Source organism: Scomber scombrus, chromosome 15 (genome assembly GCF_963691925.1).
Source record: "Scomber scombrus chromosome 15, fScoSco1.1, whole genome shotgun sequence".
NCBI lineage: Eukaryota > Metazoa > Chordata > Actinopteri > Scombriformes > Scombridae > Scomber > Scomber scombrus.
Window position 1 is genome coordinate 1,689,561 of NC_084984.1, and position 15,000 is coordinate 1,704,560.

Genomic DNA, 15,000 nt, shown 5'->3' on the forward strand with positions numbered 1-15,000 from the left:
ATGGAGGAAGAAGGGATTAGGGTAAAGGCTGATATATGCTTCTACGTAACCTCCATGCCGTTACTACGCCGGTACCCCAACGCCGTCGTGCACCTTTCAAAGTTCTGCATCTCTCCATCGCATCGTGTTTTGTCGCGTTGCAATTCACCGCCAGAGTGGTAGGGGGATGTGCTCCTTTCCTGGATGGTTATCGGTGTCTCTAGTTGATTCTTTGTTTAGCTTCCAGCTTTTCCGGTCACAGTGAACAACAACAATGGCAACTGAAAGAGAGAGGATCTTGCTGCAGTTGCAGTTGTTGGATGTGGAAGAAAATATGCTTTTATTGCAGTATTACCAAGATAAAAATGGCAGGGGCAGAGGCAGGCGACCAGAATTAATTTCACAACACCGGAATTACGTTGCTACTAAGCAAATCAATCACAGCCCTCATGGTCTGCGTTGCCTCGACACGTAGTTACATTTCTGGTGAGGTGCACGTTAGGGGACGCGTAGGGGTTTACAGCGTAGGTACGCCGTCGGCTTGATGTCGACCCAACGTAGAAGCATCAATCAGCCTTAAGGGATGAAAGAATGAGGTCAAAATCCTGAAATCAAACAAAAGAGAGAGAATGTCAAAAAAGGGTTTGTGAGGGAGAGATGTGAGAACTGAGACAAAGTGGAGAAGAGTGGATAAAGGTATGAGGCGTGATCTCTGTTCCCGAACTTATGGGGCTTTTCCATTATTCAGTACTAGCACTACTCGGCTCAACTCAACTCGTCTTTGTTGCTTTTCCATCAGGGATAGTACCTGATACCTGGTGCTTTTTTAGTACCTGACAGGCCCTATACCTAACCCATTTTTAAATACCAGCAACAATAGTTACAGCGAGTTAACATGGCTCCTATGAGCAAAACTACACTGTGGTCCTTCGACGAGGTGCAGACGTTCCTGTGTGTGGTGGCAGACCAGACCAGACCCCGCCCATGTTGAGGAGGTACTATGAAGTAATGGAAAACGACATACCTGGTACCAAATCAAGTCAAGTTGAGCCGAGTAGCGCTAGAACTGTATAATGGAAAAGCGCCATTAGTTATAAAACTTCATTTAGACATTTCCAGCTACTAGATATGTGAACCTGAGCTGAGCCGTGAACAGCAGCTGCTTTACTTCATCAGGCTGCTGCAGAAGAATCAGACGTCGGCTCCTCACTCAGAGAGAGAAGCATCACTGTGAGGTTTGGAGACAACGAGCAGGCTGAGAGGAAGAGAGGAAGGAAGGAAGGAAGGAAGGAAGGAAGGAAGGAAGGAAAAGATGGAAGGAAGAAAGAAGGAAGGAAGGAAGGAAGGAAAAGATGGAAGGAAGGAAGGAAGAAAGAAGGAGGGAGGGAAGGGAGACAGTAAGGAAGGAAGGAAGGAAGGAAGGAAGGAAGGAAGGAAGGAAGGAAGGAAGGGAGGAAGGAAGGAAGGAAGGAAGGAAGGACAAATAGAAGTTAGTACCTTTTATTTGTGATCTTAGTAAATCAGACCTCGGGGATCAGACTCAGGATACAACCTGACACTCTGCAGGCTGCAGAGCTTCACCAGTCAGAAGGCTCAGTGGAGTTTATCATGTAATCTCACAGCAAGATGGATCTGAGTTAGAGGAGTTCACACTCCACACAGACCAAAAACATGCAGGTTAGGTTCATTAGAGTCTCTTAAAGTCAGAGATCCTGCACTATAGTTGTAAAGAAGATCCATCATTTGACTGCTTTGGTCCCATGTTTGACTCAGACAGGAACCTTTGTTAGATGTCTTCCCTTCTGTTTCTGTTTCCTGTTTCCTGTTTCCTTTTGAAAAATGACCAAATAAACACAATACTATAAAATGAAAATCCATCATTAAGCCGCTGATAGTAAATGTTTCTGTGATGATCTTAAAGATGCAAAGATGAGATGAATCAGCTGTTCTTTCTTAACCCTCCTGTTGTCCTTGAGTCAAGGAAGGAAGGGAGGAAGAAGGAAGGAAGGAAGGAAGGAAGGACAGAGGAAAGAAGGAAGGGAGGAAGATATGGTGGAGGAAAGAAAGAGAGAAGGAGGGAGGTAGGACAGACAGAAGGAAGGAAGGGAGGGAGGAAAGGAAGGAAGGGAGGAGAAAAGGAGAGAAGGATGGAGGGAGGGAGGAAGGAAAGAAGGAAGGGAGGAAAGAAGGAACAGTCAAAACAGACGGGGTCAGGAGGGTTAATGCACGTTTTAATAAAAGCCAGAATCACTAAAGCTACTGAACAGCTGACAGTCTCACCGCTGGCAGGATGGAAGTTTAATATTCATCTACTTCACTGTTTAGTTGTTTCTGTTGTTTAGTTTTATTTGCGTGCTGTAATTCATTGTGCAATAATTCACTCTGTGTATTTGTATATAGTGTGTATTTATTCATGCTGTGTGTCTTTAGGTAGGGTGTATCTATTATTTACTCTGCCTTTCTTTGCCAGCTTCTAAAAGCTCGACTCAGTGAGATCCACACAGGAATCACAATGTACCTGAGCTGTTTTATGTAACTCTGCAAATGCCAATAAAATCTCTCAGTTTTGAACTCGCCTGAACTCTTCTTACAACTCAGTGTGTCTCCGTGTTGTGCTTTTGGCTTCAAACCTGCCGGCATGTCGACACTTTACAGTCTGTCTTTGTTAGAAAAACAGGTTGCAGGTGTCTCACCTCGCTGGAAACCATCCAAAGATTCAATTCTCACTTTTTTTGTTTTTTGCAAAAATTCTCTTCACCTTTATTCCTGGCTTTAATCTCCATCCTAATTATTTTTCATATTCCTATTAACTCCTTCCCTCTCTCTCTCTCTGTCTGTATCTCTCTCTGTGTCTCTCTCTCTCTCTCTCCCTCTCTCTGTCTCTCTCTCTCTCTCTCTCTCTCTCTCTCTCTCTCTCTAAGGTTCAGATGTAACGCCCAACTACAGCGACAGCAGTCCGTCCAACATCACGCTCAGCCTGTGGTGCAGCTGCAGGGGAACCGGCAGTCACGAGAGGGAGTGTGACGCTTTCCACCGAGACTTCACACACAACAGCTGCCTCAGTGAGTCAAACTCAGTTTGGTATTTCTGTGCATGTGAAACCAAAAAAACTCCAAAACTGACTAGAACAAGAAGAGTGTGTGATCTCATGTGGGCCGGATCATTAAAAAGATGGAAGGAAGGAAGGAGGGAAGGAGGGAGGGAAGGAAGGAAGGAAGGAGGGAAGGAAGGAAGGAAAAGAAGCAAGGAAGGAAAGAGTGAAGGAAGGAAGGAAGGAAGGAAGGAAGGAAGGAAGGAAGGAAGGGAGGAAGAAGAAAGGATGGAAGGGAGGAAGAAGGGAGGAAGAAAGAAGGAAAGGAGGGAGGAAGGGAGGAATAAGGAAGGAAAGGATGAAGGAAAGGAGAGAGGAAAGAAGGAGGGAAGGAAGGAAAGAAAGGACAGAGGAAAGAAGGAAGGAGGGAGGGAGGGAGAAAAGAGGAAGGGAGGAAGGAAGGAAAGAAGGACAGAGGAAATAAGGAAGGGAGGAAGGTAGGGGGGAGGAAAGAAAGAGAGAAGGACGGAGGAAGGAAGGAAGGAGGGAGGGAGGAAGGAAGGACAGTAGGAAGGAAGGGAGGAAAGAGAGAAGGAGGGAGGACAGACGGAAGGAAGGAAGGAAGGTTAAAAAGCTGATGTGATGTATCAGCCTCCACATGCAGAGAAACAAACATCTGGATGTGGATTCATAGCCTCCGTCAGAAGGAAGTGAGAAGTGAGTGGAGTCATCAGAGATTCTGCTCAGAGGTCCGTGTGGTGGACTGTGTGTAGATAATCCAGTGTGATGTGTTCAGTAAATGATTAATGAACACACTCGTCTGATGGAAACCACTCAACATGAAGCGGCGGCTGCTGCTTCAGACTGATTTCTGCCGTGTGAAGATGACTGAAGGTTATCAATGCGTCATAACTACAGCTTTCTCCTCTTTAACCCCTCCTGTTGTCCTTGAGTCAAGGAAGCAAAGGAGGGAGGAAGGAAGGAAAGGAGGGAGGAGGGAAGGAAGGGAGGAAGGAAAGGAGGGAGGAAGAAGGATGGAAAGGAGGGAGGAGGGAAGGAAGGAAAGGAGGGAGGAAGAAGGATGGAAAGGAGGGAGGAGGGAAGGAAGGGAGGAAGAAGGAAGAAAAAGGAGGAAGGGAGGGAGGAAAGGAAAGAAGGAAGGAAGGAATGAAAAGGAAGGAAGGACAGAGGAAAGAAGGAAGGGAGGAAGGTAGGGGGGAGGAAAGAAAGACAAGGAGGGAGGGAGGAATGAAGGAAAGGAAGGAGGGAAGGAGGGAGGGAAGGAAAGAAGGAAGGGAGGAAAGAGAGAAGGAGGGAGGGAGGAAGGAAAGGAAGGAGGGAAGGAAAGAAGGAAGGGAGGAAAGAGAGAAGGAGGGAGGGAGGAAGGACAGATGGAAGGAAGGAAAGGAGGAAAGAAAGAACAGTCAAAACAGAGGGGGTCAATTTGACCCGGGAGGACGACAGGAAGGATAAAAGCATGTGACTGTTTCTGCTTCTGCATGCAGAGGAGGAATCTTTTGTTTTCTGAAGGGAGAAATTATACATATTACCTGCTGGGTGTTATTTACCTACCACTGATTTAGTTTATCTGAAAACTGAAAAAATCACCAAATATGAAGAAACTGTCCTCCCAAGAAATATTTATTAATTCCAGTAGCATCACAAGGATTGCATTTAGGAGGTAAATCTTTTTTTTTTTTTTTAAATGTGTTTGTGTAGTAAACAGAACTCCCCGATGTTCAGTCAGTACTAATAGAGATTTTAATTATGCAGCCCATACATCAGTGGAGAGAGTAGACAGGAGTCCAGGATGTCTTGCATTGAAAAGGTTTATTTTCTTGGCCAAGGAGAAATGAATTAATGATCAGTACATGTTATGTTCTGATGCTTCCTTCAATTCTGAAGTTTCTCTCCTCCGGGGAAAGACTTAAACCACACAGATAATGCCACAGGATGAGCCATGCCCAAATAAGGGCAGACCAACACATCTACAACATAAAGAATTTAGTCTACTGGTCTATAGCCAAAACATAGGTTAGACGTCACTCAGGACCTTTTTATATCAAACCTCTGACTCCAGTTACCTTTATCAGGGAAAACAGTCGAACACATATCTGACCTCGGTTGCTATAGCAACACTATCAGAATGCCTCCTGTTTTCCCCAAAAGGAGCAGACTCTCTGCTCACCACTATCTCAAGGGGAGACAGGTTCTAAACCCAATATTTGGTGTGGCCTTGCTATGACCGCAAAGCCTAGTTTGACCCAGTGCATATTAAAGCTGCAGTTGGTAACTTTGAGGAGAGAGAGGACTTAGCATCAAATTTGAAGAAGTACAACTTTCAGATCCCTCCCCCTCCCTCTCCGCTGCACTCCTGCTCTGCCTCCAAAGTCCCGCCCCCAGAGGAGGCTGACGTGCGCGCGACGGCATGCAACCGTGTCTGCTGTTGTTGGTATCGGTAGTTTTGTCCTCACTGATTGTTGTTGCTGTGCCATTACTTTCTCTACGCTCCTGAAACCGCTCTCCCGAGCTGAGGAGGAAGGGGGAGGGGGCTGTGTGTGCGTGAGCAGTGATTGACAGCTGTCAGACACTCCATCAGACACCATCCTGGCTCTAATTGGTTCTTTTTGTCCGGTCGCGGTGGATTCTGGCAATTTGCCAATTTGCAGTAGGAGCAGTAAGAGGGGCTAAATGAGCCTGTTTTTTTTTGTTTTTTTTACAGATTACTAGTTTCATGTAATGCTGTATTTACATAGTGACAGTCTTAGCAAATATGACAAAAAAGTTACTTTTATAAGACTTACCAACTGCAGCTTTAATGATGGGAATCTCCTAACAAGTACTATTAGTGAGGTGTTGATCGGTCACAGGAACATTTTAAGTGAAAAGTGAACAACACTCAGGCTATATGAATGTTGTTTAGGTTGTTCTTATTGCTCTCAAATGTAGAGAATGAGTATTATTAAAGGTTTACTACTGAACTTCTGTAGCTTTGTGAAAGCTGCTTTATCACACGCTTAATAAGAGACGATGAATCTTAAGAGACTTTCTGCTTAAATAAAATTTAAAAAAACACTTTTACAAACTTTTCACATCAGTTTAACTTCAGTGAACTTTGTAGTGTTTTTAAGGAATGATGAACATCTTCCTCCTGTTGCCTCTGTGATGTGATTCATGCAGTTTGAGGCACAAACACAACTTCACATATTGATCTCAGTCCTTTTTTTTCCCGCCTACTCGCCGTCGCTCAGAAACTCGTCTACATGAGAAACTCAACCACAGTCGATTCAGCTGATCAGATGTGATCTTTACTCAGTCTGAGGAAAGAAGGAAGGGAGGAAAGAGAGAAGGAGGGAGGGAGGGAGGGAGGGAGGAAGGAAGGAAGGAAGGATATTTACTCAGTCTGAGATTCATACATGATGAGATAAAGCTCACATAGTTTCCTCTCAGCCTCGGGCTACATGTTGGCTCATGGATCAACATTTTGCTGAACACATGAAGGCAGCATGGATGGATGGATGGATGGAAGGATGGAAGGAAAGAAGGAAGGAAGGAAGGAAGGAAAGATGGAAGCAAGGAAGGAAGGAAGGAAGGAAAGATGGAAGGAAGGAAGGAATGAAGGAAGGAAGGAAGGAAGGAAGGAAGGAAGGAAGGAAGGAAGGAAGGAAGGAAGGAAGGATCTTTACTCAGTCTGAGTTTCATACATGATGAGATAAAGCTCACATAGTTTCCCCTCAGCCTCGGGCTCATGGATCAACATGTAGCTGAACACATGAAAGCAGCAGCGAGGAGCAGAGTGAGTGTCGATGGCGGAGGAGGTGTAGAGGTGATGCTGCATCTTGGGATCTTCTACAAAATCGTCTCAAACTTTTCTGTGTTTCCTCCTCCGCTCAACCTTTCTCCTCAATTATCTGACTCGCTCACTCTTTCTTCTTTTCCTCTCAGCACTTCAGACAAATACTCTTAATAAATATCTGCAGAAATGCAACTAGAGCTGGAAGGATTTTTACTGCTTCTTTTGACTCATTTTTGAAGCTTAAATGTGAATATTTCTGTGCTTTTATCAGTTTAACCCAGCGGTCTCAAACATAAGGCCCGTGGGCCAGAACAGGCCCGCCGAGGAGTCCGATCCGGCCCACTTTCCTTCCTGTCTTCCTTCCTTCCTTCCTTCCTTCCTTCCTTCCTTCCTTCCTTCCTTCCTTCCTTCCATCTGTCCTTCCTTCCTTCTGTCATTTCTTTTTTATTTCTTTGCTTCCTTCCTTCCTTCCTTCCTTCTTTCCTTCCTTCCTTCCATCAGTCCTTCCTTCCTTCTGTCCTTTCTTTCTTTCTTTCTTTCTTTTTAATTTCTTTCCTTCCTTCTTCCTTCCTTCCTCTTTTCATTCCTTCATTCCTTCTTTCCTTCCTTTTTTATTTCTCTTCTTTCTTTCCTTCCTTCCTTCCTCCTCCCTTCCTGCTCCGGCCTACATCAGACCAACTTCGGCTGTTTGTGGCCTTTGAATGAAGATGAGTTTGACGCCGCTGGTTTAAACCATCTGAACTCCACAGCTTCTGTTTAGACTCATTTTTGCACTTATTGGGAACAAATTGACAGATAACGAAGAAGTCTCGACATCTTTCACCCTCTGTGTGTATGAATATAAATACAGCTGTGTATGTGATGTGATACAGTTACTCTTTATTACTCCTCTTGTAAATGTAAACAGGAGCAGCTGTGTCTCTGTGAGCGTAATTTGGCCTATTAGCGCGCGCCTCTCCGTCTGACTCTTCTTCTCTGCTTTCTTTTATCTCCTCTCACAGAAAACGCCATCCAGTCGTTTGGTTACGGCTCAGATGACGGCGCTCTGCTTGTGACCGAGCCGTCAGCTACCTTCTTCCCTCCTGTCCAGCCGCCAATCATCTCCAAGCCCGCCCCTTCTCTGCACGGCAACGCCATCAAACCCTTAGACAGCGCGTGTATGTTCTCCACCTGCGCCAACCTGCAGGTGAGTTTACCTAATTCAATCCAATAAAACAGCTCTGCTATTAGTTACACATTTAAGCTTGTATAGTTTCAGTTTCTGTTGATAAATCTACTTTATATGTATTATTGACGTCTTATTGGGTGGAGCTGCAATGGACTGCATTATATCCATAAATGTTCCTGATATTTTGTCCACACCAATGAAACAGAGCTAATAAAGTTCACATTGAGTATATAAATAATATAACTGCACTCACCTTGACATCATCTTTGGCTTCCTACATACATACCTGATATGTTGATAATATTTTTACATATAAATTCAAAAGATTAGACAAAACAAACAGTTTGACGTCCATGATGTCTTACTGCAACTTTTGTCCTCCTGAGTCAAAATTGATCCGGTTTAGTTTGACTGGTTATAAAGAATAAAGTATAAATTATCACCTAATTCTGTGTTAGACCTTGTTATTTAACTTCATTCCAACTTATTACCACAGGTTTTACTCATATATGTTGGAAATTATGCTCAATAAACCTCATTTAAATGAAACTTTACCTCATTTCTGAGTTAACGCCTGTTTTCCTCCCTGATCAAACTTGACCTGAGGACAACAGCAGGATTAATGACATCACTTTGGGCTTTTGTTTTGGCTTTTTTTTTTTTCATTTTTCATTAAATTAACAATTGATGAATTAACCCTTTCATGCATGAAGTATTAAAACACCAAATAATAATTTGTTTGTTTGTTTTTATTCTTAAACAAGTGAAAAATCATGCCAATAATTTAAAGAAAAATACTATTAAAAACTTGACAAAAAAAACCCTTTTAGTTAAAAAATGTATTGTTTCCTCTTTGTTTTCTTTCTTTCTCTGAGAATAAAAGGATTTAACAAATCTTCTTGGGCTAATTGGTTCATCTCCTCTATATGCTATTTTGATTTTATGATGCAATAGAAAGAGAGAAAACATGATTAATGTAATGCAGGAAATAGCCGTGAACTTGTTTCACACCGACAGTTTTCTCCGGAGTTTTGTGGTTATAGTCGTAACAGCTGACTTGGTTAGCATCACCAGGTTGCCGGTGTAGACTGTGGTAGAGCCAGCCCTTGCTCCGTCCTCTTGCTCCTCCTGATGCCCATATAAGTAGAATCCGTGTTTTTATTTTTCCCAGCATGCACCTGAAATTTTCAAGATGGCGCTGCTCAGATCCGATACTATTGGCCTCCGAGCAGCAGTCCACAAACCAATGGGTGAAGTCACGGATGTTACGTCCATTTCTTAAATACAGTCTATGGGAGAAACTCTGAAATGCCCAAATATAAACAGTATGAAAGGGTTAATCAAGAAAAAGATTTGGCAGATTAATTGCTAAAGGAAATAGTTACTAGTTGCAGCTCTGTAGAGAACAGTGTCTTACTGTCTCGTCTTTCAACTACAAATACAAATATGACCAGAAACACTAAAATATTAGCTTTAAAACTTCAGATGTGAGTTTATCTGCAGGGATTTATTTCCAGCTGCATACAAACTATGAGAGAAACCTTCAGCCTGTGTGTCACCTGAGAGGAGAAATCAAGGGCAGAACATGACGATATGACGGTCAGACAGACTCACAACTATCAAAGTGAGCGAGACAAAAATAGGATCCCCCCCCCCCCCCCCCCCCACCCACGGCATCCTCCTATTGGTCGTCTCCATCTCTCCTAATGCTGCTGAAATCAAAGCAACACATTTACGAAGCATTACAACATTTCTGTTTGTCATTCAGCCTGAAAACTTGAAACGTCCTTCTCTCTTTCTTTTTTTCCCTGCGTTTGTAGTCGCTGCTCTCTCTCCTTGTTCTCTTTCGTTTGAAGGGCAGAACAGACAATAACACGCAATACTTTTTGTCTCATGTTGAACAGTAAACGGAGGAATTTGTTCTCCAGGCTACAGAAAGACAGACAGACAGAAATGTAAGCAGTCAGACACGAGGACGGCTGAGCTGAATAGACTCATGCACTCTGCTCTTCGTCACCTTCGCACACATTAGCGTCATCCATTATGTACGGAGGAGAGGTGTGAGGCTGCAGGTTAAAGGCCACTGTGAATTGCTATCCATTATGTAAGAGATTTAAAGCATGAATTATGGAAGACTTGTATATTATGCAACTGGGTGAAGATATATTTTGGCTTCATTTTAACTCACTTACACACATACATGTAAATATTTATAACAGATGTTAATGAGATAAGAATAAAGAGAGTACACACGGAGATAATGAGTGAGACAGTGAACAACGTGGGATGAACTCGTTTAAAACGCTGCATTATGAAATATTGAGTGGTCAGAAGGAGAATGAATAAAACAGATCATCTGCTGGAAAAGACCAGAAACAAACTGTGAAAAAGGAACATTTTAAAAAACACCCTTTTCTACTACTAAACGCTGCAAGTCGGATTTACTCTGTGAGATTTGTTTGATTCAACAAACTCTCTTAACGACAAAAACATTTTGTAAGGTAGACGAGTTTCATTCACAAAAATGTCCCCAAAGAGTGAAAAGAAGACTCAGAAACCAGCAGACAGTCGTATTAGAGGAGCTGAAACTATTACAAATATCAGAGTAGCTCCTGTTCATACTGACTATTAAAAGATCTCCTTCAAATGTCCTTTCAGTATTCAGCACACAGTCATTTAAACTTTGTGTCGTCCTCCCGGGTCAAATTGACCCCGTCTGTTTTGACTGTTTCTTTCTTTCCTCCCTTCCTTCCTTCCACCTGTCCTTCCTCTCTCTTCCCTCCCTTCCTGCTTTCCTTCCTCCATCCCCCTTCTTTACTTCCCTCCTTCCTTCCTTCCTCCCTCCTTCTCTCTTTATTTCCTCCCCCCTACCTTCCTCCCTTCCTTCTTTCCTCTGTCCTTCTTTCCTTCCTTCCTTCCTCCCTCCTTTCCTTCCTTCCCTCCTTTCTTGCTTCTTCCTTCCTCCCTCCTTCCCTTCCCTCCCTCCTTTCTTTCCTTCTTCCTTCCTCCTTCCCTTCCTTCCTTCCTTGACCCGAGGACAACAGGAGGGTTAAAGTAGGTAATCAGCTTCTATTGAGCTTCATCAGTCATATCAAGTGATATCTGACACATTTACAGTCTTTTTAGCATCAGATTCCCTCTTAGTGTTTCCCTGTCGAGCTGTGGTGGAAGTATAGTAACAAAAAGAGGAACTTTGCCACTAAAAAAGACAGAAAATAGTAGTAAACTATCCTTCAAAATTACCCAGAGCTCAAGTTGTCACATTTAAATGAAGTCCACAATCAAAAGATATTTGTTTAAACATCACAGAAGATCATAGAAGAACAAAAAAAGCTTAAAACTGAACCTGGAGACAAGAAAATGACTAAAAATAATCAATGTATCTGTAAAAAAGTACGTATATATTGACACTTACTGTGAAAGCACATTACTTTTAACAACCAGTATGAACAGGAGGAATGATTACAGCAAACTTGACTTAAAAAAATAGTGAACTTGTCTTTTAAGGAAATGTATTTTTCTATATATAAGTTTTGGAGAACCAGAAGCCAACAGTTCATGTTTGCCCTGCAGCCCCCCCCCCCCCCCCCCCCAAAAAAAAAAAGCTAATCTGCCTCTGCCTGTGACTGTCTGAATATAACAGAACCTGCAGACTTGAATCTGTCAGCATTTCTAAATACCTGGAATATCAGAGTGAGTGTTTCCAGTAAATATGAAACCTCTGCAGAGAGATAAGAACAGAGATGTGATATATATACAAAGAGAGAGATGCATAGTAACGTCTCTCTCTGGATAATATATATATATTTTTATAAACTCATGCATGCTGCTGTCAATTTTGCTTTTTGAATTGTATCTTTTTCCCAGAGCCCATGAATATAGCTATCAGGTTTACAGTCGGTTTACAGGAAGCAGACCTGCAGAGGCGTGCAGAGTCAGCGGAGGTCACTGCAGTAATAGTCAGTATGGTAATGATTCATCCGCGTGCTTTAATGATCATCGCCAGCGCTCCGATGCAGATATTGTGTGTATTTGTACGTGTGTGTGTGTGTGTGTGTGTGTGTGTGTGTGTGTGATAAAGATCCGGCGTGCGGTGCTTCTCTTTTCTGCTCTCGATGATTTCCCGACGCTGAAAAGAGTTTTTCTTTCCTTCTCACGGGGGAGATGATAAGATCTGATTGGCTCTCCCACCCAGGCAACAGGAGGAGATATGCTAATGAAGCGCTGACAAAGAGGCTGATGGAAGACGGAGATAGATGATGCTGTGTGTGTGTGTGTGTGTGTGTGTGTGTGTGTGCGCGCTGACATCACTGCTTTGCATTTCAATGATATAGTGAGATTTAGTGTTTCTCGTCCGTCTTGGAGACAATCGCAGCAGCCTTTATGTTCTCAGTGGAGAAGCTGAAGTGTGAAGAGCTTCTGGTTTCTCTGCTATCAGTCTGTTTTTTTTCTTTTTAATGTTATTCAACAAACTCAGAAATCTGCTGGATGATGAAATGATCTACAGAGTTCTGACTAATATTCTATCTATTATAGAAAGCTGTAATTAAGTACAGTTTGAGGTACTTGTACTTTACTGTAGTACAATTTGAGGTACTTGTATTTTACCGTAGTACAATTTGAGGTAATTGTACTCATAATACTGCAGTACTTTTACTGTAATACTGCATACTACATCACTCATATACTGCAGTACTTTTACTGTAATACTGCATACTACATCACTCATAATACTGCAGTACTTTTACTGTAATACTACATACTACATCACTATAATACTGCAGTACTTTTACTGTAATACTGCATACTACATCATTCATAATACTGCAGTACTTTTACTGTAATACTGCATACTACATCACTCATAATACTGCAGTACTTTTACTGTAATACTGCATACTACATCGCTCATAATACTGCAGTACTTTTACTGTAATACTGCATACTACATCACTATAATACTGCAGTACTTTTACTGTAATACTGCATACTACATCATTCATAATACTGCAGTACTTTTACTGTAATACTGCATACTACATCGCTCATAATACTGCAGTACTTTTACTGTAATACTGCATACTACATCGCTCATAATACTGCAGTACTTTTACTGTAATACTGCATACTACATCACTATAATACTGCAGTACTTTTACTGTAATACTGCATACTACATCATTCATAATACTGCAGTACTTTTACTGTAATACTGCATACTACATCATTCATAATACTGCAGTACTTTTACTGTAATACTGCATACTACATCATTCATAATACTGCAGTACTTTTACTGTAATACTGCATACTACATCACTCATAATACTGCAGTACTTTATAAAAAAACAGATGCATTTTGTCGTGTTAGTTTAGCAGATCAGTCATCGATGTTTCTAAAAGGACATTTAGCTTGAAAATAACATCCTGTAATTATAACAGAAAAATATCCTTTAAATGAAAGTGAGATCATTATGGTGGCAGTGAGTGGGCAGACAATGAGGAAGCTGCAGATGTGATGCTTTCTGTGTTTTTCTGATGCTGTTTTTCATAATGAGTTTCTGGTTTTATTTCACAGGACGGAGGTCAGAAGTGCGTCCCCTCCGATGAATTTGAGTGTGAGGAGGTGAGGAGCTTTCAAACACTTTCACAACTAATTACAGAAGGTTTCATAAAATCACACATAAATATACCTGTGTCTCATTTATCACACATTTACTTTTACATGTTTTTAGTGGTCAGGTTCACTGCTTTTATATAAAGTTCAACTCATACAGGAGAAAAATCTGCATAATATGAAAACAGCAAAGATCCCCTGCAGATATTTTAAAGCAAAACTTCTCTGGAATAATAATTTCTGTCTTTTGTTCCCACGAAAAATGTGCAATTCAATCATTGAAGTATTGATTGTGTTATTGTTTTCTGCACTTTAACGCTTTAATTGACTAATCATGTTTGTTTTTTTCTATGACAGTTGCTCTTAAACAGGCATAGTTCAACCCACATGTGAACCTGAAGGGTTCTAAGGAGCCCAACTTATTCTGAAAATAACAACATATAACAAACCTGCTAAGACTTTTATTGACTAAAGTGCTAAAAGCCTGAAGATAATAAGAAATGAAAACTGAGCAAAAAAAAAATAGTTCAAAGGGTTGATTACAACTTTTAGAAAATGGAACCAGAAAAAAAAATCAATACATAACAAAAGAAAAAGAAGAAGTTGTTTACAGGTGTATATTTGAAAAGAAAAGTTTCAACTAAAATATTCACCACAATCTATGAACACATCTTTACCACAGAAGGAAACTTTACATGACAGTCCAGCTCTGTGACTCCTTCCTGCTGTTCGTTTCTTATCTGACATCTAGACTCATGTCACGATACTACGGTGAAGCTTGAGACAAAATGACGTGAGCAAAACACTTTTACCAAGGACAGAACACATTTACATTTTAAAAAACAAACTGACATGTGGCGAAACACTTTTACAAATGACACAATCTTCACAGAAAGGTAACGTACTAAATACCGGAGGTGGCGCGCAAGTGATGAAGTGAGCGCGGTCAATTCGTACGGAGCTCCTCTGGTGACATGGTCCAAAAAAATTGTTCACAGATCTGTCTAAATCTGTGTTAGTGAGCACTTCTCCTCTGCCCAGATAATCCATCCCACCTCACAGGTGTGGCTTATCAAGATGCTGATTAGACAGCAGGAATATTGCACAGGTGTGTCTTAGGCTGCACAATAACAACTGAGAGGAAACAGCAGATAACATAATATGATCTGGGACACTTGGGGAGTATTTCTGTCCAATGTGTTCGCACTTTTCAGTAAGTTAAGAAACTCTTTGACGTCAGACATTTCCACTTACTCAGTGCTAGACCGGAAAACAACACGAATTGGCCGCTCACTTGATCACTTCTGGTATTTGGTTCATTCCCTTTTCCATGAAGATTGTGTCATTTGTAAATGTGTTTTGTCCTATTGTACGAAATGTAAAAATGTTTTCCAAAATGTAAATTTGTC

At 41.6% G+C, this 15,000-nt stretch overlaps 1 protein-coding gene across 1 annotated transcript in view; it reads left to right on the forward strand.

Annotated features, from left to right (window-relative positions):
- The window catches only part of gfra2b (GDNF family receptor alpha 2b), a 111,898-nt gene that overhangs the window by 96,063 nt on the left and 835 nt on the right, over nt 1-15,000 (forward strand). The window contains exons 7-9 of the mRNA XM_062435147.1: nt 2,901-3,041; nt 7,808-7,992; nt 13,553-13,600. Of these exons, the coding sequence (XP_062291131.1) occupies nt 2,901-3,041; nt 7,808-7,992; nt 13,553-13,600 (374 nt within the window). The remainder of the gene's footprint in view (nt 1-2,900; nt 3,042-7,807; nt 7,993-13,552; nt 13,601-15,000) is intronic.